Genomic DNA, 27149 nt, shown 5'->3' on the forward strand with positions numbered 1-27149 from the left:
TTTTGCGTCAGTGCAAAGCACTTGTGTCTTCTCATGTCAGAGAAATCGATTTTTTTTAAGGGGGATGGGATAAAAAGACGATTTTCAGCCTGAACTTCCTCAACGATACACAAGGAGAGTGCTTACGCCAATAACCAACTGAGGCCACTAGTCACCGGGGTCTTTCAAGTCCCTGAAATACAACATGGCGGACGCTTGATGTCTAGTGTAACATGAAACTATAATTGTTATCAGAACTGATGGTTGATGGTTCAAACAGAATGTTCAAGCGCTGTAATGTGGATGATTTGGTTGTAACGAAGTCAAAGCTACAATGTAGCGACTGAAGTATGGATTCTGAAGCTTATGAGATCGCTAGAGGTCTATACAACTCGAAAGGTATTTTAATCGGACTTTAGTTGGTTAACCCATGAATTCCTAAGAATGACAAGCAGCAAATCTCTCCATAAACTAACAAAGCTGATTCAAACATAAGGGTTATGAGAATAACGGAAATGATCAGAAAGTAAAGTAGCTCTAGACTTCTAACAAGATTCACCGATGCTATTATTACGTGTAGGCATGCATCGGACTGTTTAGAAAAGAGAATGGAGAATATGCACACTGATGTAAGGGCGTAAAGGATTTATGTACGGGAAGATAACAGTATAGCAGAGTGGATCAATTTGTTTCTTGGTGGTACCTTTTTAATTGCAAAGATATATATAAATGTTGTTGATATTGTTGTCAATATTTGTTGTTTTTGTAGTCATTTTGTTGTTTTAAAGAAGTCTTGTAAGGTAAACACTGTGGTTTAGGGATGGAATATCTTATACATCGATAAAAACAGATGTGAGATTTTGCTGTTGTTTTTGTATTTAAATTTAATTAAAGTGAGCATCCAAAGACCACCCACTGCAGCCCAGCATGGTGTTTTCACTGCCAGTTCCAGAGGGCCATTACCTCAGTCTGGAATAAAACCTTGTCCACTCAGTGCCAAGGCTGAAATAACTACAGAGAGAGTTGGTGAGAAGACAAATGTAAGGCAGAGATCACGCCTTCCATGGAGGCCATTTTCTGGACATGCTGCATTGAACAGACCAGCTCCCTTAGAGAACAAAGAATCTGACAGTGGCACAGTTAAAATGAAAGAGGAACTGAGCTGTGATTCTGATGCTGTCCCCTCAGTGTACAAAGACAGGTGAGGTTACACAAATTGTTTTAAATTGAAGTAGTGTAGGCCATTAAATTTTCACTTGTCAAGAGAATTCTAAGTTTGTAGTAAATGTAGCTTAATGCCTCATAAACTGTAGATTACCTCAACCCTTCACATTTTAACATCAGTATTTATATTCTCCATACTCTTCTTTAAACATTTCCTAAGGTGTTGACAAGGAGAATTTGTTTGACAATCCAGAGCTTGTGTCCTTAAGCAAGACGCTTCACTCACATTGCTTCATCTTCTCGGATAAGACATAAAGCTGTAGGTCCCATCTCTTGCACAGTTAGGGGTAGGAGCTGTAAATTTCCCATGCACGAGATTACTGTGTAGTGGATGTCCTTCATGGGGTGGGATGGGTGGGAAGGTGGGTTCACTACATGGACTTAAGCGGCTGCCAGAGGCGCTTTATAAAAATGCTGACGTCCGATCTCAACCTTACGATACTGTTAAGCATGACTGAATATATTCACATAGAAGTCTGTGCTATATAAATGTAAAAATGTAAATGTAATTCAGGGAAGATATTGTGAGGGGAAATTAGATGCTGGTCACTCCAAGGAGTTGAAGCGTCAACACCAGAATTATTGCTGACAGTAAGTGTTTTGTCCTTTGAATAATATGTACAGGTGTTTGCCCAAAAACATTACAATTTTACAAGAGTGGCTGACAGAAGATGTGCCAAATAACTGGTGAGTGCACATATTGTTTTGTTTTCTCTTCAAAATATTTGGTTTCCTGTGATCTCACATGCTGAGCTTTGTTGTCAATGCAAGATAGATGTCCATGTACAGTGTGTTCATTGAGACTCCAATTTTTTTCTTGTTGCAAAAATTTAGATCGAATCAAATTTTCCCCTTTGTTTCAGATCTTAAAGAGAAAAAACAATCTTGAACAAAGAAAATTAAAAGTCAAGCTAGTTTCAAAAACTTTAAACTTACCTTGGAAATGAGTTTGAATCCCACCATGTATGGCATCCTTATATACCTACCAATAATTTGACAAATGAAGCTTGTTTACTGGTTAGGATTTTTGTTTAGGCCAGGGTAATTATTATTTTTTTTACAAATGTATATACTTTTACCATTTTCATTGGAAAAATCACTGAATGATTTTTCAGTAAGCTACAACAAAAATAGTGTTCCATATCAAGTGAATTTACTATTTCCCTCCCTGTACTCTATAAATTGAAGTTGAATACTTATGCCAAAAAAAAAAACAAATTTAGTGTTTTGTTAAAAAACTTAAAAAAATTTTGAAAAAGGTGTAAACGATATAAAAGAGTGCTTATCTGCCTGTTCTTGTTCTGTCAACAGGCCAACACAACTTACACCCAAACACAGCTTTGTATTCCTGCCATGCATGCAGTCAGAGGAGTGTGTGTGGGATAAGCTACCTGCTGTACCACCTGCTCAGCTGCCTGATGATCTGTTGATCTTTACTCCAGCACCGCAAGTTAAGGTACAGTATATGCATAGAGAGGTGATGTTGTGGGAGACATGGTGGCTGAACACAGTTTTCGAGTGCGCTTTTGCTGATACAATTCAGCGCACGCACAAGGATTGCAAAACACAAACATGCCGTCAATAGAGCGGTCATTAATTTTTATTTACTCAACAAGTATCCGCACTATCTGTGCTATTTTTCTCTATAGTTGGTGCAGTGTATTGAGGGCTTTAATCATTCTTTTATTGCAAAGACATGTTAGAAATGTTAATGGTGCAAAGAACCCAGCAAATGCCAGCTTTTTCGTCATTACTGAAAGAACCCAGTTAAATGCAGCACATGTGTAGTAAGTATAAAATTGCGATTGAATGGTAAATTGCACATTTGTTAAAATGTGGACACCTTAAAAACACAATTTTATTTTATACAGAGTACATTTTACATGTAAAACATCAAATAAATAAGAATGAGCTGTGCGCTTAAAAATTTTAAACCAGTTTGAAAATTCTAAACCAGTTTAAAAAAAATTATATAAACCAAAGAAAAAATTGAACTACAACATATACAATACTATTAAGTGTTATTCTATTACAGAAAATCATTAATTAACAAAGAATCTAAAATGACGCACTGAAATTGTTAGTTTCTATCTGGCTTTTTAAAAGAGTGTTTATTAGTCTCTTTTTGAAACTTTTTTGTGTCCTTAGAGTTTCTGAGCGTTTTCTCTAAATTATTCCAGTCTTTGAGGGATCTAACTGTGAACATTCATCCCCTTTCAGTAGGGTTGTTATATTTGGGGCAGCATAGGTTTAGATTGCTTTAATGGGTATTTCTGGAGTGAACATCAGAATTCAGTTGAAGCAGAGATTTCAGGTGTTCTGGTATTTTATCGAGCATTCTCTTGAGAATTAATGTGCATCTGTTGACGTACGCCTCTTGATAGAAGGGAAGTCAGTTTAACGTGTTGAACAAAGGCAATGAGCGTATCTTAGCTATCGAAAAAACAAAGTTTGTATTGTTAACTTGCTGCCAGTTTTGGCGATCAAGAGATCAAGAGTTTTAGAGAAAATGGTGAAAGAAACAAAGGTTTCAAAAACTGTGTTCAGCCGTTATTTGATATTTTTCTTTATTCTTGTCACTAGTCTGTTTGACATTGTATTGCTGTTGTAGGGAGAAAATCTGTCTTGGTCACTCATGGTGGGAGGGGGTGCTGGGGATAGATTAGCATCCCATCTAGGAGGAGGTAGAATACTCGTCATCATTTCATGCCGCAGAGACCAGGGTTCATGAAAGCTGATTGCTCAATTTTGCTATCATGTTTTTCCACTCTAAGACTGACTAAGTACAAGTCAGTTGTGAGTGATCACTTTTATTCCATTAGCAGTGTTTAATTGTACATGTACGTTGTTCTGGTTTGCTTGGCTTACCGTAAACACATCCCCATTTAAAAATGTACTTCACCATTTAAAAATGTACTTGACATTTGAGGTATCTTAGTTCCTGAATGAGCCAATCAGATCTCAAATGCATTTTTAATGAGTTCTCTCGGAACTAAGTTCCTGTGTCAACCAATCAGATTTGGTTTGCAAAATGGACTTTGCTCTTTAGGAACTAAGTTCCTCAATAAACCAATGACATGGAAGAATACATGACATGACATTTCTAAATTAAGGTTTGCCTATTTTATTTATGTCAACACTAAATAGAGCAGACAACAATGTTACACTTTGAAAATGAGTCGAATACACGATGGTCTACACGGCAACGAAAAGGCATCTGATACTATACAATTCTGTAAAAATGCCACAACGGTTTTGCCGCGCTTTTTACCAGCGCTAATACATAATCTTATTAGAAGTTTTCTTGTTTAGTATCGCTAAGTATTTTTACAAGTTGTACCGTAATTTGACGAGCCCGCAGGGCGTGTGAAAATACAAAAAAGGAGTAAAAATACTCAGCGATACTATGCAAAAAAACGGCTAATAAGTGATTTATTATCCAACACGCCAAACTGTTATCTACGTTGTTCAGTGCGGGTGAATTTCGCGGATATTTATTTACGGGGAATGCGTGACAGAAGTATGCGAAGCCGTACCAAACTGACGCGTTGTTTTGTTGCTGTTTCTATTTTCTTCAATGAATTAAAGGAAGAACTTTCCTGGACGACGAGCTGTTCTTCTTCGTTTCATTCATCTGGTAAACTTGAATCTATATTTGCCAGCCATTCTGACTCTTCGTCGTCGGATATTTGATTCAAATTGTCTGCCGTTTTGTTTTTAGTCATTTAACTACAAATCCACCATTCTTCGCTTGCGCGATGCGAGAAAATCTGTTTAACCGATACTGTAGATTACAAATACCAGGTGACATTTGTACTCAACCAATCGTTTTCAAACATTTTCAACGCTGTAGTGTATGTATAAAGGGCAGAAATTTCCTCTCCTACGATTCAAATGCGTTGTTTATTTTGTTTCGGAAAAGTATTTTGCTACGCTTCAATGATCTCGTCTCGGATTGGTCAAAAACTGACAGGTGTATTCATGCGTGGAAATGAACTTACAGTTGCGAAATGAGATGAAATCGGCGTTGAGTTTTTTTGTTTTCCTCTTCTCTCTCGGGAGTTAAAAAAATCCATTCCCAAAGGGAAATTAGGCAGATCTTCATCGGCTTATTCGCTTGTTGCCATGTGTAGTCTAACATTTTTAGGGAAGTTTTAGCCGGTTTTTAATGAAAAATAATTTGGATATATCAACAAAGTTGAAATGGTAAATTGGCCACCGTAATGAAAAATGCCGAAGTCACTCGCGCGAAAAACAAAGTGTCGCGAGGCATTTGACATCACTAGCGTGAATCAGTGGGAAGCACGCTCGCGCAATAATTGAGTTTGATTGCACGGCTCTTAGGGCCTGATTACATAAGCCGGGCTGGCCCTATTAGCCGGGCTGCTTTCTTTCGTTTTGGTGTGCGCCAAAGCGTGAAAACAAAAGAAATTAGCCCCGGCTAACCGGGCCAGCTCGGCTCATGTAATCAGGCCCTTACAAGCTATGTTATGATAAGCAACATAAACCGGTCTAAAAACTTATCGCAAGAGCAACATTACCGGGGGAGACTGTTTTGACTTGTGTACATCACCATTTCAAAATGTACTTGACATTAAAGGTAACTTAGTTCCTGAATGAGCCAATCAGATCTCAAATACAATTTTCATGTGGTCTTTGGGAACTAATTTCCTGTGTCAACCAATCATTTTTGGTTTGTAATATCAACTTTGTTCTTTAGGAACTAAGTTCCTCAACAAACCAATAACATGGAAGAATATATGACATGTCATTTCTAAACTTTAAGGTTTGCCTGTTTTATTCATGTGAATACTAAATAGAACAGACAACAATTAACGATTGGTTCATACGTCAGCGTGCGTTCATCGAGATATGAAGCACGCAGGAAGTTTGGAGAGCACGAAAGATGCCTAAGAGTTGCTCTCTGCTACGCCTCGAGCAACTCTAGCTTCTTGAGTGCTCTCCAAACTTCCCAAGTGCTTCATATCTCGATGAACGCACAGCTGACGTATGAACCAATTGTTTTATAACATTTTCAACGCTGTAGTTTTTGTATAATGGGCAGAAATTCCCTCTCCCACGCTTAATTGTGTCGTTTATTTTGTTTCGGAAAAGTATTTCGCTATGCTTCAATGATCTTGTCTCAGATTGGTCAAAAAGTGACAGGTGAATTCATGTATGGGAATGAAGTTGGAGTTGGGAAACTAGATGAAACCATCGATTGTTTTGTTTTCCCTTTCTCTGGGTTCTTTCTCGAAAGTTAAATCCATTCCCTATGAAAAAGTAGGCAGATCTTTATCGGCTTGTTCGCTTTTTGCCATGTCTAGTTTAACTTTTTTACGGAAGTTTTCCCCATTTTTTAATGAAAAAGGCTGATCAAAAGTCACTCGCGCGAAAAAATTTTTTTTCTCGAGGGACTTGTTTGCTGACGTCATGAGCGTGCACAATAGGAATATGAAGCACGCTCGCGCTTTTGATTAGACAAATCTACTAGCTATGTTATAAATTGAATTTCTAACATATAGCAGAGCTGCGCAATCAAACTCAGTATCTGTAAGCGTGCTCCAGATCTCGATAGCGCACGCTGTTGGCGCGCGCAAATGGCTTCGCCAGAAATTTTTTTTTCTGCGAGCGGCGAATTTGTGAACACGGAGAAAAATATTATATTTCGCGACAATAATGAATAAAAATACAGCCTCGGCCCACCAATCCCAAAACGAAGACAATTTTGCGACCTTTTCCCTTTGACTAGAGTTCTTAACTGAGGTAGAAAAAGAGAAAAACAACGGGAAACGGGACACAGCATCAGCGCCGTCACGATTCACTTCACTGAACAAACACTTCTAAGATAGTGTTGTCCGTTATTCGCTTCGGAATTCGGATGCAAAATTTCACCGGCCATGTTATAAACTGTGTAATTTGATTGTATGTTCTTTATCATTGCCGGTACAAAGTTTTGTACAACGAAAGAAGAGAATTGGCAAGTTAATTTTGACATGAAAACCGCCGGATAGACATTACTTATATGATCGCTTTTTAACTATATCGGCGCTGATAAAAAGCGCGGGAAAACCATGCACTCACGGCAATACGCCTCGAGCAACTCTTAGGCCCGGTTCAGAGGCCGATCTTTTCATGAGCCGAACCTAATTCCTTGAATTAAGTATATGAAAAGATCGGCGTCTGCATCAATTTGGAACGGCTATTTCAATTTGGAACGGCTTACCCGTTCTTCCCGCCTGGCTTGGCCGAGAATTTCGCCTGTAGAACGCCTTTGAACGGCTTTAATTCAGACGCCGTACTTTTCATGTGCCGATCCTAATGCATAAATTGTTGTAATGTGTTTTGCAAGCAGTTTGACTGGTTTTACTGGAACTGAATTTGGAACGGCAGAAAAGAACGGCGTCTGAATCAGCGGGCGTACTTTTGTTAATTTGGATCGGTCCAAATTCGAATTGAGTTCGGCTCATGAAAAGTTCGGCGTCTGAACCGGGCCTTAGGCATCTTTCGTGCTCTCCAAACTTCCCGCGTGCTTCGTATCTCGATGAACGCACGCTCGCGTACGAACCAATCGTTAATTGTTGTCTGTTCTATTTAGTATTCACATGAATAAAACAGGCAAACCTTAAAGTTTAGAAATAACATGTCATATATTCTTCCATGTTATTGGTTTGTTGAGGAACTTAGTTCCTAAAGAACAAAGTTGATATTACAAACCAAATATGATTGGTTGACACAGGAACTTAGTTCCCAAAGACCACATGAAAATTGTATTTGAGATCTGATTGGCTCATTCAGGAACTAAGTTACCTTTAATGTCAAGTACATTTTGAAATGGTGATGTACACAAGTCAAAACAGTCTCCCCCGGTAATGTTGCTCTTGCGATAAGTTTTTAGACCGGTTTATGTTGCTTATCATAACATAGCTTGCAAGAGTCGTGCAATCAAACTCAATCATTGCGCGAGCGTGCTTCCCACTGATTCACGCTAGTGATGTCAAATGCCTCGCGACACTTTGTTTTTCGCGCGAGTGACTTCGGCATTTTTCATTAAAAACCGGCTACAACTTCCGTAAAAATGTTAGACTAGGCATGGCAACAAGCGAATAAGCCGATGAAGATCTGCCTCATTTTCCTTTGGGAATGGAATTTTTTAACTCCCGAGAGAGAAGAGGAAAACAAAAAACTCAACGCCGATTTCATCTCATTTCGTAACTGTTAGTTCATTTCCACGCATGAATACACCTGTCAGTTTTTGACCAATCCGAGACGAGATCATTGAAGCGTAGCAAAATACTTTTCCGAAACAAAATAAACAATGCATTTGAATCGTAGGAGAGGAAATTTCTGCTCTTTATACCTACACTACAGCGTTGAAAATGGTAGAAAACGATTGGTTGAGTACAAATGTCACCCGGTATTTGTAATCTACAGCATCGGTTAAACAGATTTTCTCGCATCGCGCAAGCGAAGAATGGTGGATTTGTAGTTAAATGCCGAAAAACAAAACGGTAGACAATTTGAATCAAATATCCGACGACGAAGAGTCAGAATGGCTGGCAAATATAGATCCAAGTTTAGTAGATGAATCAAACGAAGAAGAACAGCTCGACGTCCAGGAAAGTTCTTCCTTTAATTCATTGAAGAAAATAGAAACAGCAACAAAACAACGCGTCAGTTTGGTACCGCTTCGCATACTTCTGTCACGCATTCCCCGTAAACAAACATCCGCGAAATTCACCCGTACTGAACAACGTAGATAACAGTTTGGCGTGTTGGATAATAAATCACTTATTAGCCGTTTTTTTGCATAGTATCGCTGAGTATTTTTACTCCTTTTTTTGTATTTTCACACGCCCTGCGGGCTCGTCAAATTACGGTACAACTTGTAAAAATACTTAGCGATACTAAACAAGAAAACTTCTAATAAGATTATGTATTAGCGCTGGTAAAAAGCGCGGCAAAACCGTTGTGGCATTTTTTACAGAATTGTACAGTATCAGATGCCTTTTCGTTGCCGTGTAGACCATTGTGTATTCGACTCATTTCCAAAGTGTAACATTGCTGTCTGCTCTATTTAGTGCTGACATAAATAAAATAGGCAAACCTTAATTTAGAAATGTCATGTCATGTATTCTTCCATGTCATTGGTTTATTGAGGAACTTAGTTCCTAAAGAGCAAAGTCCATTTTGCAAACCAAATCTGATTGGTTGACACAGGAACTTAGTTCCGAGAGAACTCATTAAAAATGCATTTGAGATCTGATTGGCTCATTCAGGAACTAAGATACCTCAAATGTCAAGTACATTTTTAAATGGTGAAGTACAGTTTTAAATGGGGATGTGTTCGTAGTAATGTTCTGAGTAAGTCATTTGTAACGTAGGTGTTGGTAGCTGTAGATATCCTGTCAGTGCTTTTATTAAATTCTTTTTATTGTTTATAGAAATACAAGCCCCCAAAACCAAGATTCCAGTCATTTGTTGAGGTATGATGAAAAAATAATGTTTTTTGACATGCACCTTTGTTACAAAGAAAATAATGATTATTATTTTAAACTTCTGATCACATGCCTTGTCTTTTGACAACTGGTAAATTAAGATGCTCAACCACTGAGCTGCACACAACATTTATTTCAATGTTTGAAAAGCATTTTAATTAACCCTCTTCACCCTAACATCAGTATGCATATTCTCCATACTGTTCTCTATACATTTCCTGAGGTGCTGACAAGGAGAATTTGTTTAAAACAATCAAGAGCATCTTTAGTTGGAGATTATTTCCTATATTCTCATGAACTTAATGTGTGATTCAGGGGTGATAATGTAAGGAGAAATTAGATGCTGGTAGTCATATAAAGTAAACTGTAAATACTCCAGGGGATTAAAATACTTTGTGCATAGAACTCTCTTAATGACATGCCACGAACTTGGAATTTGCCCAATAATTAAGTTGAAATAGTTTCGTGTACATCTCTTGTGTTTATTTGTACATATAGGCAGATTCATGCTGACGTCATTGTTTACATTTTTGCTCATTTGCATACGGCTCTGCGTAAAGAAGGAAGCATGTTAGATACAAATTGACTTCAGGCAGCTCTTTAGCTAGAAGCTAGAAGCTAGAAAACCTTAGTACATTGTGAAATTTTTAGCTCTTTGGGTGTAATATTTAAGGAGAAATAGTCCATCAAAAACTGCAAAATCACTGGGTGGCAAAAGTGCTAATGAGCTCCTACATTCTATGTAAAATTTTGAGTTTTTAAACCCGTGTTGCACAAAAAGTATTTAATGCATCAGGCTTGTATTCATTGGCCGAGTTAATCATACTTTGACCTTTCGATATTCAGAACTGATTTATTTTTAGCTCCATCAGAAACTGAATTGCTTATGCTAATGAGGCAAATATTGTAAACAAGGATTCCCCTATAGCTTATCAATTCATTTTTGTGTATCACTCTTGTACTTGTACATGTAGCAATCAGGTTATGAGCTAGAACCTCAAGTCTTCAATGGTAAAATGTTGCCTCTACTTGACAAAACAAGTCCCTCTCGTGGGTTATTTAGAGGAAGCGCTTAGAAATATGTTAAATCTCTCTGTTGTTGCAAACTAGTTTTTCATTATTTTGTTGAATTTTTTTTCTCAGGAGGAGGAGAGAAGATGCAAGCACAGGTCCACTGTTTTGTTTGTCTTATGGAATAAATTTAACAAATGACAATTACAATTCAGGTTTAGTAGAGTTTTTAATTGAAGCTCTTTTCACGCAACTGATGAAATAGATTTTAACCTACTCTATGGTAAAGTTTGCACTTGAGCCAAATGGCCCCTTCAGCTAGATCTGATCCAGGTTTTCAAAGCATAAAGCAACTAGAAGTATGAATGAACTTCCCCCTGGATAGGATGTCGGTCGTTTAACTCATTGCGGTGGCCAATTTACAATTTAAACTTAGTTGATACAACCAAATTACCTAGTTACCCCCACTGATGCAACACCACAGTTTCTTTAGAAACTTTCAGCCTTTATTCATTAGTCCATTGCAAGGTGAACCATAGCATTTCATCACCCATCCCTGACAGTTCACCCAAACCCATTAACACTCCTCGGTAGAGAGACACTGTGAAAATTAAGTGTTTTACCTAAGAACACATTGCAATGGCCCAGTCAGGTCTCAAACACGGAGCTCTTGACCCAGAATTTAGTGCACTGGCTAAAAGGCCACTGTGTCCCCCACCTGAGCTCTCTATAAGAAGGTGAACAACACACCCTAGAGGGAGCAAACTTATCTGTGCTTGCCAGTCTAAATCCCCTGCACACTTTTGAATAAAGCCAATCATAGGCCAGGTACATTTGAAACATGTTTGCTTATGAGAAATGATCATAAACAGGATTTTTAACTATAGTTTGTGGCCATGGAGACCGTCAGAAACATTTGAATAGATGTTTTTCTGTGGTATACCAGTAGTTAAAGGAGTTTGTAAACCTTTCAACGTAGGCAAGTCTCTGGTAACAGTTTTTTCTTGACTTTTTAAGTAACATAAGATTTTTTTTTTTTTTTTAAGAAGTGACATTGTGAAAACAGAGCCAAGTCTCTCCTCACATGAGTAAGTACATGGATAAATAACATGATTTTTCACATTAACCCCATCACTCTCAAGATCCATTTAGTAACTCTCTTTACTGTCTGTTATACAATTCTTATGATGTAAGTTCTGAGAATTTACTATTGGATCAACTAGCTATTTCCAAATTGATATTTTCTTTCTTCTTGTGACTTGTCTGCTTGATATTGTATTGATACGGTAAGAAGATCGGTCTTGATCACTCATGGTAGTTCAGGGCGGCGTCCCTGACCATGTCTCCATTGATCTCATAGTACATACTGTCAAGAACGTCCTCAATAGGGCCAAACAGGAGAGACCCTAATTGGACACCCTGTGGATCAGGGTGTTTTTCCTTTAACTGTCCATGACGTCATCAGAAAGGGGTAAGATAGGTGGGTGTTGGCCCTAAAAAGCCCCTATGGGGATGTATGTATGTATGTATGTATGTATGTATGTATGTATAGGGAGCACACCCTAAAACCTCCCTCAGGAAAAGGAACCTTGGGACCTCTTTTGCATCTTTTTTATCTAGAAAAAAAATGTTAAAAGCCCCGAGTAATAAGTTGATGTGTCACTGGAAGAACTTTGTTCTCAAATTACTTTTTTTTTTTTTTTTCATTTTAGGCATTGGAAACCCTAAGGGGTCTTCCTTAGTGGTACGATACCAGCATGATATCAACTACTTGAGAGACATGGCCAAAGACACAGTTGAGGGATATGATTTGTAAGTGATGATCTCAAACAAATTCTCTGTTTTTTTTTTTTTTTCCATTCATTATTTAATTGCATTGATTACCACCTGCAAAATAAGAATGACATCTGTAGCCTTTTTTTTTCTTTTTGGATAAATGCCACAGCTAATTAGATAATTTGTATTCTATTGGTTAGCACACCTTTGACTGCAGTCATGTGATTGTCCGTATAATTATATCATTTTATTAAAAACTGGATCATTGGATAATGCAATTCAAGACTTTTTATTGGCTTAGCCATTATGGTGTATGAGCCAATATATTATAATCTAATATCTGTACTTTGTAACATCTGGTTTCTTCTTACAAAATAAAGTCGAAAAGATTTGTCTAATATCTTGGGGGGCTTTTTTTTTTTTTTTTTTAAATAAAACAAGTATTCCACTCGTGCTTGTTGGATACGAGAGGATTGAAGCCAACTGGGTGCTACACGCCTTTTTGGCTATCTATCATCTCATATCCAACACGCGCCCATGGAATAATTGTTAAGTATATAATTAAGTTCATCATATTCCAATAATTAAAAGCAGTTGTGTAGAGCACTAATTGTCTTGGTCTATTTAATACATTACTTTACAGAAGTATTTTGAACCTTAATGCATAATGACATCCATGTACGTGTAACTTAAAAACATTGACTTTCCCACTCTCAGTCATGTACGTTGTTAACCCTGTTGTTCTTTGGGATAGCGATTTTTTTCATGTTTGGCAGGGGCATAGTTTCGCAGTTCAGGATGATTTAAACGTAAACAGCTATTTTTTCCAAATATTATTCTCAAGCGGCACAATTAACATTAAGGAAACCGTTAACATTTTCAAGCCATGTTACTTTATAAGCTATGGCACACTGTGCTTATCAAAGAAATTTGACGGTGTTCTTTTTAAGTAATTATTCGTTCATTTTTACATACAGTGCTGACTACATTGTGTATGTGTAAGCTCTGGTTTCTTTTCCTTCGTCTTCACAGTTCCCAGGAGGCGCGGAGCCTTACCCCAGTAGCTGCCAGTTTTCAGGTAGAAAAATAATATCTCGCACACTAGCACGACAATTAAGCCACGGTGGGGGAGTGACGATAAATTTTATTTGTTTGGTTGTAGTTTTTTTTTTCCCCTTAACTCCCATGAGTGATCAAGACAGATTTTCTCCTTACAATCGCAATACAATGTCTAACAGACAAGAGATGAGAAAAAAAGAAAAATAGTCCTATCAATTATTGGATTATTAGTTGATTCAATACCAAATTCTCCAAACTTGCATCATAATAATTGTATAGGAGATGATAAGGAGAAATACTTAAAAGATCAATGGAGTGAAAGGGTCAGGATTACCTCTCCCTGTCATCATGGCATTATTACAGTTGACACACGACTCACTTGTCAAACGTAGCGATCCAGGGGACATCTTTTGAGTGAGAGAATTTCACCTACACAGAGGTGTCCCTTGAATGATAGTGACAGATACAATGGGACCTCCAATCAGGGGACACCCTCGTCAATATGAAAAGTGTCCCCTGAATAGAGGTTTTCTTTAAATGAAGATAACAACTACAATGGAACTTCGAATCACTGTACGCCCTTATGAATGCAAAAAGGGTCCCTTGAACAGGGGTATCCCTTCAATGAAGGTAACAGGTTACCATTTATTTCCCCAGTAAGGACCAAAGTTTGTGTCTCTTGAATTGAAAGTTCCCGTTGTACATAGGTTGTGCTGGGTTTAGAAAGTGCCGTTAAGTACCTTTGCTCAAATTAGCTCTTAAGATCAACCTTTTCATTGCAGGAGGATCTTGTCAGATATCCTGAAGAACACGACCAGATTGTGGCGACTATTAAAGAACGACGGGATCAGTGCGTGAGGCAACTGGCTGACATAGAACATGAGATCATGAACGAGAGCACGTGATATTCACAAGACAAGGGAGGGTGCAATCCAGTGCCGAATTTTTATTTACGGTTTTTAGACGCACCCCTATAAATTGAAGAGATTTAGGGGCGCCTGTTCCCCTTGGGGGCAAGGTAATTCCCGTAGGAGAACTTGAGGGGAGTGCTGCCCAAGAGGCGGACAATTTCAGGCTAGTAGTGCATGAATGTGAGCGAGAACTTTGTTTTGGTGTGTTAAGCTTGACGACTGATTACTTTAAAAAAAGAAAATGTAGTAAAACGCATAGGCAAGCAGGAAGATTAAAGCTTCCTCGCTTTTTTCGAGTTGGGCAAAGTAGCCCGTGTGGCCCTCAATGCGTTATGGGTGATCATGAGTGACATCAATTCACGGCGACATGTCGCGTTTAAAACTATTGGGATTGAAGATAATCATTAACAATTATTGGATGAGGTGGAGGAGCATGATAGCGATAATTGTCAAGGTTAAAACTTGAAACTTGAAATTAAAACTTGATTGTTTAAAATAGAACTTGAATTTTGGCGGGAATTTAACGCCGTATGCTTGTCCCTTATGGTTTTCGGCGATTTCTGCCGTTTTGGGCTTGCTTTGCCATCACTGAGATGCAATTTATTTTCCCCTAAGATTTTCGCCAATAGCTCTATGCGTTAACCGCTTTTGACGGTACGACGTCTCCATTTCGGCATAGCATGTGAATACAGTGTATTAGTATGTGGAGTGTCAAAGTAGAAATATGACTTAATTGTTCCCGAGGTTTCTTTGCTAAAAGGAGTTCCATAAGAGACGGCCAAGAAATGTATTAAATGAGAACTGAAGCCCAAAATTGTGTTAATTTTTTTCGATAGTCAAAAGTGATGAAATTCTCGATTTTAGCTGTTATTCGTTCTTACCGCAAAGGAATATATTTTTAAAAGTTTATTTTCGCGCTGTTGCGGCTTTCAAACCGTGGGCATCAAGTTTTACTCAGCGATCTTCCAAATGAGCCTGTACAGGGGAACAATAACAACATGAATCTTGCCTTCTTTACTTTCATCCCCATAACTTACGTCACACGCTTCCCAAAAAAACCGCTGACATACTAGTTCTGAGCCGCCGTACCACGGTCAACTCTCAAGCCAATTATCACCAGAAACCCTTCGTTTTCTGGATGAAAACTGTCTTTCGAGGAAAAAAAACATGACGGAAGTTTGTTCTATAATACACAAACATTTGATCTACAGTGAAAAAAATTGCATGAATTTGGACTTCTCTTTTCCTTGAAGTGAACATGAATGCGACCTCAGCTTGGCGGGTTACCCCACCTGGAGACGTGTCAAAATTGTTACCGGCTGATAGGGTTTCCCTGTTCGCACTCCGCAAACCACAGGTGGCCCAAGCTCACGTTTCCAGGGAAAAACGAAAGATTATTTCTTGAAAGCGTCACGCGTTGTGTGACGCGGTGTTAAGGTTACTTTCCACCTTAACCAAAAATATAAATTTTTTTTTAATTGGACTAGATTGAAATTAGACATTTTAACTAACGTTTACAAAAAGAAAACTTTGAAAATTTCGAAAAGCGTCCGACTTTGTTATGAAAACGTGTTTTCGAATAAAAGTAAATAAATCAGGAAGGTGTCATAATCTCGTAAATGGGCGAGGCACTGGAGAAACATTCGCGGCAATTTCATGCTATTTGCACATTTTGTTTTTGGAAGTTCTCTGCTAGCGGAAAGTCTTTTCTCATGGATAAAAAACATAAATCAGAATCAGAAATAAACAGGCCCAGAGAAGAGAGAAATGGCACCATTTTGTCAGGAAAAAGAAAAAAAGAAAACAGTCCAGTCACTCCTCCACGCTGGCATCCAAACTTCGAACAAAGAAGTCGCCATCCAATCTACATTTGTCGTACATAAAGTTAAAAACGAAGTTTACCTCCAAGACCCAAGTACTGGCCTTGATACAAAAACATAAACAATCGCCTCGAATCGTATCAAATTATGAATAAACCCACCCGGGGGAACTCGTCTCAGCGATAAGAGTATGTATGTATGTAGGTAGGTAGGTAGGTTGGTAGGTAGGTAAATAAGTAATGTAGGTATGTATGTAAGTAAGTAAGTTGCAACAATTGCAATTACAATTTGAGAAATGCCTACTCACAATTAGTTAAAAACTAGTCGAGTTGGGTAGGTATAATTAAGTTAGGCTATCACTGGTACTTACAAAGATATCGAATTGGCAGTTCAGATTACATTGGCTGTTCAAATTACAATAAATGATAATTTAAAGTGAAAATAGTAAATTAATTTAAATGATAATAATAACAGGAAAATAGGAAGAGACTTCGCTTTACTGTTTGTAGCTAGAGGATTGATGAGGTTTACAAATTTTTTATTATTTCAAGAAGTGACGATGGTGTAAGATACAAGTTCTGTTGTTTGAAGATATTAATAATTATTTCATGCATTTGTTTTTTAAAACATTTCTATGGGTAGAATTTTTAATACTGTCAGGTAAGGCATTCGATAGCTGCACGCCAAAGTGGGAAAAAGAATTCTTAAGTTGTTCCAGACGAGAAGACATGACATAAAAATTTGTTGGTAGTTGCTGATCTGGTGTTGTAGGAATGTATATCTGAGACAGAGGTAAATAGATTTTGAATACAGAGCGAAGCTAGTTTATTTTGAATATCATACATTAAAAAAGAAACAGATTCGACATAAAGAAAATGAACAGGCAGGATATTAAGATTAACAAACAAAGGAATAGCATGTTCACACTTTGCAGAAAAGTTAATTAAACGAATTACCCGCTTCTGAAGGAGGAGAAGCTTATCCAAAGGTGACTGTAACGCTTTACCCCACGAGCTAATTCCATAAGTAAGGTAGGGGAGAATAAGAGACTGATATAACTTGACAATGATCGAAAGGGGTACAAAGTGTCTTGGTTTAGCTAGCATACCAATGGATTTGCTAATTTTCAGAGCAATGAGATGAACATGAGTTTTCCAGTTAAGATTCTTGTCAATGAGTATGCCCAGATATTTTACATAATCCTTGCATTCTAATGGTGAATATGACATTTTATCGATGTCAAAGATATTTATCGTTGGTTGGAAAGATAGCTTCTTTCTATAACTTCGAAATATGACATAATTGGATTTCTTAGCATTTAGAGTTAATTTGTTTGCGGTCAGCCCTTCACAAAGCTTGGTTAGCTCAACGTTTACTTCTAATTCTAGGGATTTAAGGTTTTTACTACCATACAAGATACTGGTGTCATCGGCAAATAAATAAAACTTGAACTTATCTGAACAATTTTCTATGTCATTTATATACAAAAAAAAAAAACAGTAGAGGCCCCAGAACAGAGCCTTGGGGAACACCGCAATCAATCGGAGCCTTTTCCGAAGTATAGGGGCCAATGTTAGTTGTCTGCGAACGCAATTTAAGATAAGAAGAGAATCAGTTCTTGACTATTCCTCTTATTCCGTAATGATGTAATTTCTGCAGAAGAATTTCATGATTCACTATGTCGAATGCCTTCTTTAAGTCTATAAAGATGCCATTTATTGTCCATGTTGTTTTGAATAGTGTTGATAATATCTAGCGTTGCATGCTGGGTGGAGTGTCTCTCTCTAAAGCCATATTGAGATGGAACAAGAATATCTGCCTTACTTAAGTAAGATTTAAGACGTACATACATCAATCTTTCAAAGATTCTATTAAAGTTTGAGCGAAGTGAGATGGGCCGGTAACTATTAGGGTCTGTCTTCTCACCATCTTTGTATATTGGAATTAACTTTGCCTGTTTAAGTTTAGTAGGATAACTCCCAAGCTCAATTGAAGTATTAAATATATTTGCTAAAGAAAAGAAAGAATACTACTAGCGGATTTTAAAATACGAGTTGGACACGAGTACAGTCCATGTGCTTTGTTGTTCGGAATAGACAGAATTGCGAGTTGAAATTCAAAGGGGGTTACGGGAGCACAAAAGAAAGAATTAAGGAAACTAGTTTGGCGATAATAATCACCTAAATGGTGTGGTGATTGAGGCAACTTGGAGGCTAACTTATGTCCAACAGAGGCGAAATGACCATTAAGAATAGTGGCGATCTGGGATTGGTCTTGTGTGAAACCACTATTATCAGGTTTTTTGATTTTGCTGATGGATTTACGATTCCCTCTCCTGTTTAGCAGATTATTGATGCCTATCCAAGTCTTCCTAAGTATGTATGAGATAGATAGATAGACTTGTTTATTAAAATCACATCGCAGTAAAATACTGAATTGCGCAATTTTTACAAGCTACTACTATACAAATATAAAGTATGATGACTTAAAGTTCTATTAAAAGTTCTATTACGGTACATCTCAGCTTGGGTTGGTTATAGCCTCACCCTTCACGAAAAACGAATTAGCAAAACGCTTTTTCTTGGCTGCTGGTACATTGTACGTTCTTTGGGGCCTTAAATAATAATGAGGGCAATGGGTTTCAGGAATTAAGTAATGTAGTTTACTTTCCTGATTATGTATGTATGTATGTATGTATGTATGTATGTATGTATGTCTGTCTGTCTGTCTGTCTGTCTGTATGTATGTATGTATGTGGGTATGTATGTTTGTCTGTATGTGTGTATGTTTGTATGTATGTATGTATGTATGTATGTATGTATGTATGTGTGTGTATGTCTGTCTGTATGTATGTATGTACGTACGTATGTATGTATGTATGTATGTATGTATGTATTTACGATATTTAGGCAAGCTCAGCTTGAAGCTGGTTTAAATGGGGGCCTGTATATCCCACCATTCCGCCCCAGGGAAGGACATGCATCACACAGTAATCTCGTGTGTGGGAATTAACTTCTTCTACCCCCAACCCTGCAGGAGACGGGACCTCCAATTATTCGTCCTTATCGATCCGAGAAGACTAGAATATCTAACCATTTCTTCATGTTATAGAAAGGTAGCAAATTCTTCTCAATTATTTCAAGACCCTGAGTGTTGGTCCGGCCGGAGCTCGAACACTCGAACTCCCGCACAACAGTCCAGCGCACTAACCATTGGGCTAACTGGGCCGCAGTCACTACATAAGCTGTCTGTCGATTCGCTGTTTTGTTTTTCAGTAGTTTCTCCAGCTTTACCATTTTTGCCGCGGGTTGTTTTTTCCTTTGCCAATTTTGCCCATTACTCCACAGCAAGCGAGCAGCGAAGGATTATTTCATGAATGCGTCACGTGTTGTGTGACGCGGTGTTAAGTTACGCGAGCAACCGTTGAGAATTTGAATCCGTTAGAAGGGATGGGGAAACATGGTCCATTTAAAACACTAAATACGGCAAGAGTTCCATCAGGCGGTGTGCGCACTCTAATTGCGTTGCATCGTGGTCGTAAAACAAAATTTGAGTCATTTGTATCTTGACGCGTTGTGCACATCTTTGGTGCCAGCGAGATACGGCGTGAATATACGTGGATTGTAACGGGGATTCATTGTCTGTTGGCATTCCTTCGAAAGTTAAAACGTTTGACGGGCCTGCGCGACTTCTGTCATTCCTCCGTGACGAATCCGTTCTTAGGAGGCAACTGACGTTCTTTAAAAACATTCTAAAGTGCAATCCACCTGAGAATCTCGAAACAAATGGCAACAGTCACACTCGCAACCGATGAATAAAGCCAAAGTCAGTAATTATATTCCTTGACACGAGTTATTCCAAATGTGAATTGGCCCTCGACATGCAAACGCATACTAGAGAGACAGAGATCTTGTAATAGACGGACTTTTTCCACCGAGCGTAAATACGGAACTTGTAAAAGGAGAAGTCCCACGGGGTAACCCGAAAACACTGACCCCCAGTCCATGGACCCTCTACGGACCTGGTCCAACGGACCCCTACAGGGCCCTGTGCGGACCGGTCCACCGACCCTTTACGGATCCCGCTTTACGAGCCCCCCATGAAAAGACAATAATAACGATGACAACTTATAGAGATTTGACTCACCGTTGTTTTTTGTTCGCGGTGGCGAAATTTTGAATATTCCAAATATTACCGTGGCAATGAAAGGAGGAAAAAAGCCGACTAAAAAGTAAAAAAAAAAAAAAGGAAGGAAAAGACCGATAACTTAGCTAACTTGTGTATATATATCTTTCTGCATTCGCTGCCACCGATTCCCTCCGCCATTTTGTTCGGTTCAATCCCCCGCGTGTTCATTGACTCGACCTAGGTTTCACAATATAGTGCTCCTTCGACAAAGAAAGACGTCCAAGTTCATTAGTCTCACTACCTCAGTCTCTAATTAATAGCATATTCATAAGGCGGGATTGTAGCTATTCACTAAGAGACCAAGAAGCAATAAGCACACCTAGATTCAACACTAGATTGTTAAAGGACTCTTTAGCATATAGAGGTTCGGTGCTATGGAACTACGTTAACCATCATGTCAAAAATGTAGGTAGTTTAGGAGGCTACTCAGGAGAAATAATCATTTCACAAGCTTTATTTTTACTAGTTTATCAGGTTCGACGGCTAGGAATAGATTAACTGATTACAAGTATTTTTAAGTTGAGAGGAAAATTGAATGTTTTACTGTATTATAGTTTCTTATTTAGTTTGGAATGTGTCTTAGTATAATCAATAGTTGGCTAGACACTATTTTGTTAAGTACACGACCCCACAAACTTTTTAGCTTTAATTCTTATCGTGTATAAATAAAGATTCTATTACTATTATTACTAATATTAAGATTTAAAAGCGCTAGCGAATGGTAGGAGACACACAGGCCTATCAACACTTTTCAACGGTCGACTGCCTTTTGCTTTCCGGTTTTCCGGCGTGTCGCCTCACTAAAGGTGGAGGTTTTCATGGATCAGGTGACTCTTTTCATTGCTCTAATTAAACTGTCCTTCTGGCATTCACTTTTCAAGATAGAAGATTTACCACACAACACTCGCGATTATTTAATTTTCCTTCTCTATTGAAAGTAGGTTTACAACACGATTGATAAATTCCCTCGCAGTATTGACGCTATGTAACGTAACACACTAAACACAACAATGGGCCTTTTCGCTCCACAAAGGGGTCTAAACACTATCACTTAAAATGCATAAAACATTTGTACCGTTGGAGCATGTTTGAGAGCGTTTGGTCAGACCTGTTGAAAAAGGATCAAGTCTTTGAAAGGCTTCGAACTACGTCTTACAACGAACTTGACGAATTTTACGCAGACCTTTTTTAATTCTAATACGTGCATCCCCATGAACAGTGCCAGTAAGTGTTTTTTTTTGGGGACCCTCAGAGAAAAATTTCGTATTAAATTATTTAATTAAGTTGTGAGTTTACAATTAATTTTTAATCATCAATAATCTTATTTATCTATTAATTTACCTTTATTTTTTTTAAATTTAGTATTTTCAGTCATTCCGGGAATTCCGGGTATTCCAGGTGTTCCGGTTCGATTCCAGATTCCATCATTCCCTCTTTTCCAAACTACCCACTTTGAACGAGTTCAATAGCAAGGTCACCAGGTCATTTTCGATAAGGTGTCAGATTAAGCGGCTGGTAAAGATCGCGGCCTTGCACCATTTTGGAAGTAAAACAGGTAAACGAGTATTTTTATGACTTTTACTTTTAGCGACCGATTCGGTGATTCATCCTTTCGGCCGGTGGAGTTCTCTGCAAGAAATTTTCGCCAGTTCCAAAATTAAAGATTTCCTTTTCACAAAGTATAGTTTGCCATTCGCAAACTGACAGATTTCGAGTTCGCACATAACAGCTTTTCATGTCGCAAATTACAAATTTTCATTTCGCAAACCGACATTTCCATTTCGCAATTTTGCAAATTAGACATTTGCATTGCACCGTGCAGAGTTTTAGTTCAAGTTATAGAATGAAGTTACAAATTGAATTTCGCAAATTACTCTGTAGGCATAGAAGCACTACGGCTACTGGACCCAGTATGCATTGCCGACTACAACCGGCGACAAAATATTTATTTAGCTATAACAACTTTATTTGAAATAATAATATACATGATATATTATTGTTTAAAAGAAGGGGTTAAATAAGGGAGGAACTTAATCCTCATTGTAAACTATACCTCAGCTATAAGTATATGATACTTTGAAATATATTTCCACACACTGAAACAATTTTTCATACAGGTAATATCTATAAATATAACATCTAAGAAAAAAGCATGAGCGCTAACAGGCTGCTATTGCACTGCTCCGCGAGAACTCATAATTTCAACGTCGTCCTCACTTCCATTTGCTAAATAACTCACCGAAAAGTTTTGAAATGGCTTTGAGATATTCTAAGTCGTTTTTGATCGGTCTATCCGGGTCTGCTTAAGCATCTCAGCCGTGTTGCTGCTACAACCTTTGGCGACGCTTGGCCGACCTTGGAATTTCAAAAGCAAAACCAACTCTAAGGGGCTTCCGCAGAGGAAAACGCAAAGTTAGAACACCTAATCAGCACCATATATTGCAATCAGTGGTGGCTACAAACGGAACGAGGTCAATGGAGCCGTCATTTCATGGAGAATCCAGCGTTTACGATGCAGTTTCAGATTTGCATAATGGAGTAGGGAGTCATTAAATATTCAAAATGACACCTCAAGAAATGGAACTCTAAATGAACATCAAGAATCTCAAGTTCCCGCGCGTAACGCACTGAGTAACTCTAATCGGTCTACGCATTACTTTGCTCCAACAATCATGCTTTTAAACGTCATGTCACTGGTACCGAAGATGACCGAAGTGAGTGAATGTATCCTTCGTAACAAAGTTAGCCTTGCATTTATTACTGAAACATGGCTCAAGTCGTGAAACATGGCTCAAGTCTGTGACTCGGTTATTATTGTCATCCCTGGGTATTCTGTTCTTCGGAAAGATCGCTCATACGAAAGTCATGGCGGGACCTGTCTCTATCTAAAAAACGCTAGCTATAAAAGACTTGACGATCTGTCTTGTTGCAATGATCATGAGGTGTTGTGGGTTAAGTTGCGCCCTAAACGCCTTCCGAGAGGTTTCTCGTCCTTGATTGCAAAGGTTGTGTACCACCCTTATTAGACTGCAACCGAGAATGGCTGCATGCGTGATCATCTGTTTCAATCACTCCTCCTCGCCGAGTTTCGCTTCCCAAACTGTGCTTTGATTATTGATGGGAACTTTAATCGGCTGGATATAAAATCGATTCAAAGGCACTTTCGGTTGAAGCAGATTGTTAAAAAGCCAACCCGGAAAAATGCGATCTTGGAGTTAGTGTTGACTAACATGCCTGGTTTCTATGCTGATCCTCAACAATTTCCATCCTATGGACTCTCCGATCACCACACTCTCACCGTGGAGCCTAAAGAAAGAATAGAGTCCGGCAATCTCCAAAATTTGTACTGAAGCGTGACAAGCGAGGAAGTCGGCGAGCCGAGCTTGGACGGTACTTTGGTACTATGGATTGGTAAACACGTATTTGGAACAGAAGTAGCCTGCAACACAGGCTACTCATCGGGGCGAGTAAACGATTCAAGCTCACGATTGTTTATCCGGCCCGTCATGTTTGAGTTAGAGTTAGAGATGAATGTAAGATTATGTAACAAATGCAATTTATGCCCTCCGGTAGCGTTTTAGTCTCAGTGAAACAAGAGATCGGATTATAATTTTTAATGTTGTTCAAAATAAGGCTGTTATCGTGGTTCGTCTTCTGTTGATTTTCTCATATCGCGCGTGCAAGAGTGAACTTTTACCATCTCGTGCTCTAGACAGAAACATTATAACCCTTCGATTAAGTTTTTTCGAGAGAGAAAGGTCCTTGCTTCACCTGAAACTCCCCCGAAACACCAGGAGCAAAAATTGTCTGCCTTTTTGAATTGACAATTTACTCGCAGCAGACAAAAAAGTGCATGACAAAAACAACTTGCGACAGTTGATTTGGGTGTCATGCTCTCCTCCTTATTAAAACGGTGACGATTTGACCCATACATATGATAAACTGCAATAACTCAATGCACCAACTCGGAAAGAGATATGGCCCCTTTATTTGACAAGCATTTCATGCCTTGTCTTGGAATTATGTGAACACCAGGTACACTCTGTGAGCTGCCAGCGCCGTCGAAAGGGGAAACTAGACTTTCTCCGGGTGCGGGAGCCAAAAAGATGGACTGGCGAAACTTGGGACACCGGTTTGGCCACCCTGCTGCAGGGCGAAGAGAAATGACAACTTTGCCAGGCCATGCGCTTCGGCAAACAAGGAGAGAACCTGGAATCAGCATTGGCTCTTTCTCTAAAGGAACTTTGGTGCTGTACGGTGGGGGTATTACAAGACAATTTGGTCTAATTAACTGAATTGATCTTGTTAATTGGCCACCGTATAGAAATTATAAAGATGATGTTTCTTGCGTCAGCCCTTCATAATTCGCTCTGCTAAAGGGTTAACGCTCAAAACGTCACCTGCATAATTTCTCTTTGTTTCTCTATTGTTCGCTCGAGCATCAGATGAAGATGGAAGGAAAATTTCTTGAACAATCTCATCTCATATTCATCTCGTTACAGTATGTTGCTAAATGCCAGAAAGTATTTTTACTTTTTTAGGTAATACCAACATTCACTGCTGTTTGTTTTACTTGAATTTAAACAAAAAACCCAGCAAAATAGAAAAATATGTTGTACAGCGGAACCTCGATTTAACGAAGTGCCACGAGACTGGGGAAATTAGTTCGTTATATCGAGGTTTTTGTGGCATACATTTTGTTGTAACTTTAGCCGGGTTGAAGCCGAAGTATCGTTCGTCATATCGAGGACTTCCGGTTATTTCGTGGTTCGTTACATCTAGGTTCCACTGTAGTATATCATGAGACCCCCCGCCCCCTCCCCCCCGAGTTAACGTTGTACAAAGACCCCTACATCTACTAGTGTGATTAATGGGAAGAGGAGAGGGGTGCTTTCTTATTTATAAGAAAGAGAAAGCACATAACTCCCGCATGTGATTAACATATAACTTCTCCTTATTATTTCCATACTTTTTCCAACAAACAGGTAATGAGAATACTCAAACTTAACAGGTGCAAGTTGTTATCTTGATCTGACACCAAACTCTCGTAACAGATTTACAAGGAAATGTGTAGCAGCTAGAGAGGAGAATTAACAATCAGATCTTAGGATTGAAAGAGTTAGGATGCTCTCACTTCTCATTATTTCTTCTTTTTTCCTTAGGTGCTGATCTTTAGCTTGATCCTCCATTATGAAACCCGTTACAAACAGAGGAATTGTTGAGCTGAACCCATCTTCTACCGAAGAGGAAGCGAAAAAACTTTATGATTCTTGGGCAGCAAATTATGAAGCGGTCAGTTGGTAAATTGCTGTAAAATTATCACGCGTGTCGGCCGCAGAACGCCCGCGGGAAGATTGGAAACGAGTCGCGGAGAGGTTTGCCGGGGGTCTGGCACTAATAATGAGGCAGTCTTTGACTCTTTGCAGATTTCTCACCGGCCTGTATAGTTCAAGGCTTCATAGTTTCCCGTCGGTGAACAAGCGCTTTTTAAAATGAGAACCTGCTCGAAGGCTATTGTAACAGTGTCTTCCAGAATTCTAAATTTTATTCATATCACTTCATTTCTCCGTTCACGTCTGACTAAGCGAGCTTGGGATAATGAAAGCAATGGAGTGCTCAAATACCAGGGTGCATTTAACTCGCAGCAAGTGTGCTCACAGAAAAGGTAACTGTATAAGTGTTGATAAAGTCCTTCATTTCTGTTATTCAGGATTTAGAGAATCATGGCTATAAAGCACCAGAACTATGCATGGAAGCTTTCCACAAAGCCATGCGGTCTGAAGAGATCTTTCCTGGTGCAAACAAAGACATAAAGATCCTTGATGCTGGGGCTGGTACTGGACTCATTGGTGAGATGCTGGTTAAACAAGGCTACACAAACATTGATGCCCTGGATCTTTCACAGAACATGTTAAACGAGGCTAAGAAGAAGAATGTTTATAAGCGGCTCATTTGTGCACCTTTGAGTGATGTTCGCGTAGAGCAGATAAAGACCGCTCAATATGATGTGACATTGTGCGCAGGTACCATTGTTTATGGTCAAGCCAAGCCTGTAGCACTGGATGAGTGTATACGTCATGTAAGACCAGGTCAGTGCAGTGCAGTCCGTTATCTCACTACCGTACTCTAAAGTTGCATGACGTTTTGCTCACGGTCACACAGTCACGCAAGATCTCACTAAGCTTTTTTCCTCTTAAAGGGGGCCTTTTCATCTTCACTCTCCGAGCGGACTCTTTCGACCCAAAGTATGGTTATTGTACCAAGTTTGATGAGCTGGAGAAGGCAGGAAAGTGGAGCCTTGTGAACAGAGAGCTGCGAGAGCTGTACACTGACCCACATGAAGAACGCTTCAGGGAATGTTACTTGATCACTTACAAAGTGATGCAAAACTAACTTCCACAGCATTGAAAAAAATAGAGCTTGTTGCCACAGTTGTCAATCCAAGTAAATGATTAATTCATGGAGGTGTACTTCCGGAAATCGTGTAATTTTCATTTCCTCCATTTAATTTAGAAACATCGATGGATTAAAAGTTGATGATTAAAAAACATTATTATATGACGAAGAAGTCGTGAGGTAAATCTAAGCGTTCAGATTGGTTCTTACTTGGTCTCTATTTTGCCGTATGGACCGTTTCCCCGGTAACGGTCAAAAGCGGTAGAATTTTGGTCACGAAAGCTGCA

At 38.8% G+C, this 27149-nt stretch overlaps 3 protein-coding genes and 1 pseudogene across 3 annotated transcripts in view; all 4 read left to right on the plus strand.

Moving 5' to 3' along the window:
* The window catches only part of LOC111347268 (uncharacterized), a 111013-nt gene extending 95741 nt beyond the window's left edge, over positions 1-15272 (plus strand). The window contains exons 9-11 of the mRNA XM_088739612.1: positions 12425-12524; positions 13521-13566; positions 14330-15272. Of these exons, the coding sequence (XP_088595738.1) occupies positions 12425-12524; positions 13521-13566; positions 14330-14452 (269 nt within the window). The 3' untranslated portion in view covers positions 14453-15272. The remainder of the gene's footprint in view (positions 1-12424; positions 12525-13520; positions 13567-14329) is intronic.
* LOC148720650 (uncharacterized) lies at positions 157-11819 on the plus strand. The gene is made up of 7 exons (XM_088739613.1): positions 157-378; positions 874-1180; positions 1828-1890; positions 2515-2659; positions 9648-9689; positions 10845-10870; positions 11759-11819. Exons 1-7 carry the CDS (start codon positions 330-332, stop codon positions 11802-11804), a joined length of 678 nt encoding a protein of 225 aa, XP_088595739.1. The 5' UTR covers positions 157-329; the 3' UTR covers positions 11805-11819.
* Positions 15273-21947: 6675 nt separating the features above from the next.
* LOC148720651 (methyltransferase-like protein 27) lies at positions 21948-27027 on the plus strand. Its single transcript, XM_088739740.1, has 4 exons — positions 21948-22021; positions 25629-25758; positions 26177-26555; positions 26666-27027. The coding sequence occupies exons 2-4, from the start codon at positions 25657-25659 to the stop codon at positions 26857-26859; spliced, it is 675 nt and encodes a 224-aa protein (XP_088595866.1). The 5' UTR covers positions 21948-22021; positions 25629-25656; the 3' UTR covers positions 26860-27027.
* Positions 22038-24722, plus strand: LOC148720652 (uncharacterized; annotated as a pseudogene).
* Positions 27028-27149: the final 122 nt, after the last annotated feature.

This window comes from Stylophora pistillata, chromosome 11 (assembly GCF_964205215.1).
Source record: "Stylophora pistillata chromosome 11, jaStyPist1.2, whole genome shotgun sequence".
Taxonomy (NCBI): Eukaryota; Metazoa; Cnidaria; class Anthozoa; order Scleractinia; family Pocilloporidae; genus Stylophora; species Stylophora pistillata.

Coding starts and splice junctions, on each gene's coding strand:
- LOC148720650 (XM_088739613.1), top strand. CDS start 330: ATGGATTCTGAAGCTTATGAGATCGCTAGAGGTCTATACAACTCGAAA. Junction 2,660..9,647: donor CTCCAGCACCGCAAGTTAAG/GTACAGTATATG, acceptor TATTGTTTATAG/AAATACAAGCCCCCAAAACC. Junction 10,871..11,758: donor GAGAGAAGATGCAAGCACAG/GTCCACTGTTTT, acceptor TTTTTTTTTAAG/AAGTGACATTGTGAAAACAG.
- LOC148720651 (XM_088739740.1), top strand. CDS start 25,657: ATGAAACCCGTTACAAACAGAGGAATTGTTGAGCTGAACCCATCTTCT. Junction 25,759..26,176: donor GGGCAGCAAATTATGAAGCG/GTCAGTTGGTAA, acceptor TCTGTTATTCAG/GATTTAGAGAATCATGGCTA. Junction 26,556..26,665: donor TATACGTCATGTAAGACCAG/GTCAGTGCAGTG, acceptor TTCCTCTTAAAG/GGGGCCTTTTCATCTTCACT.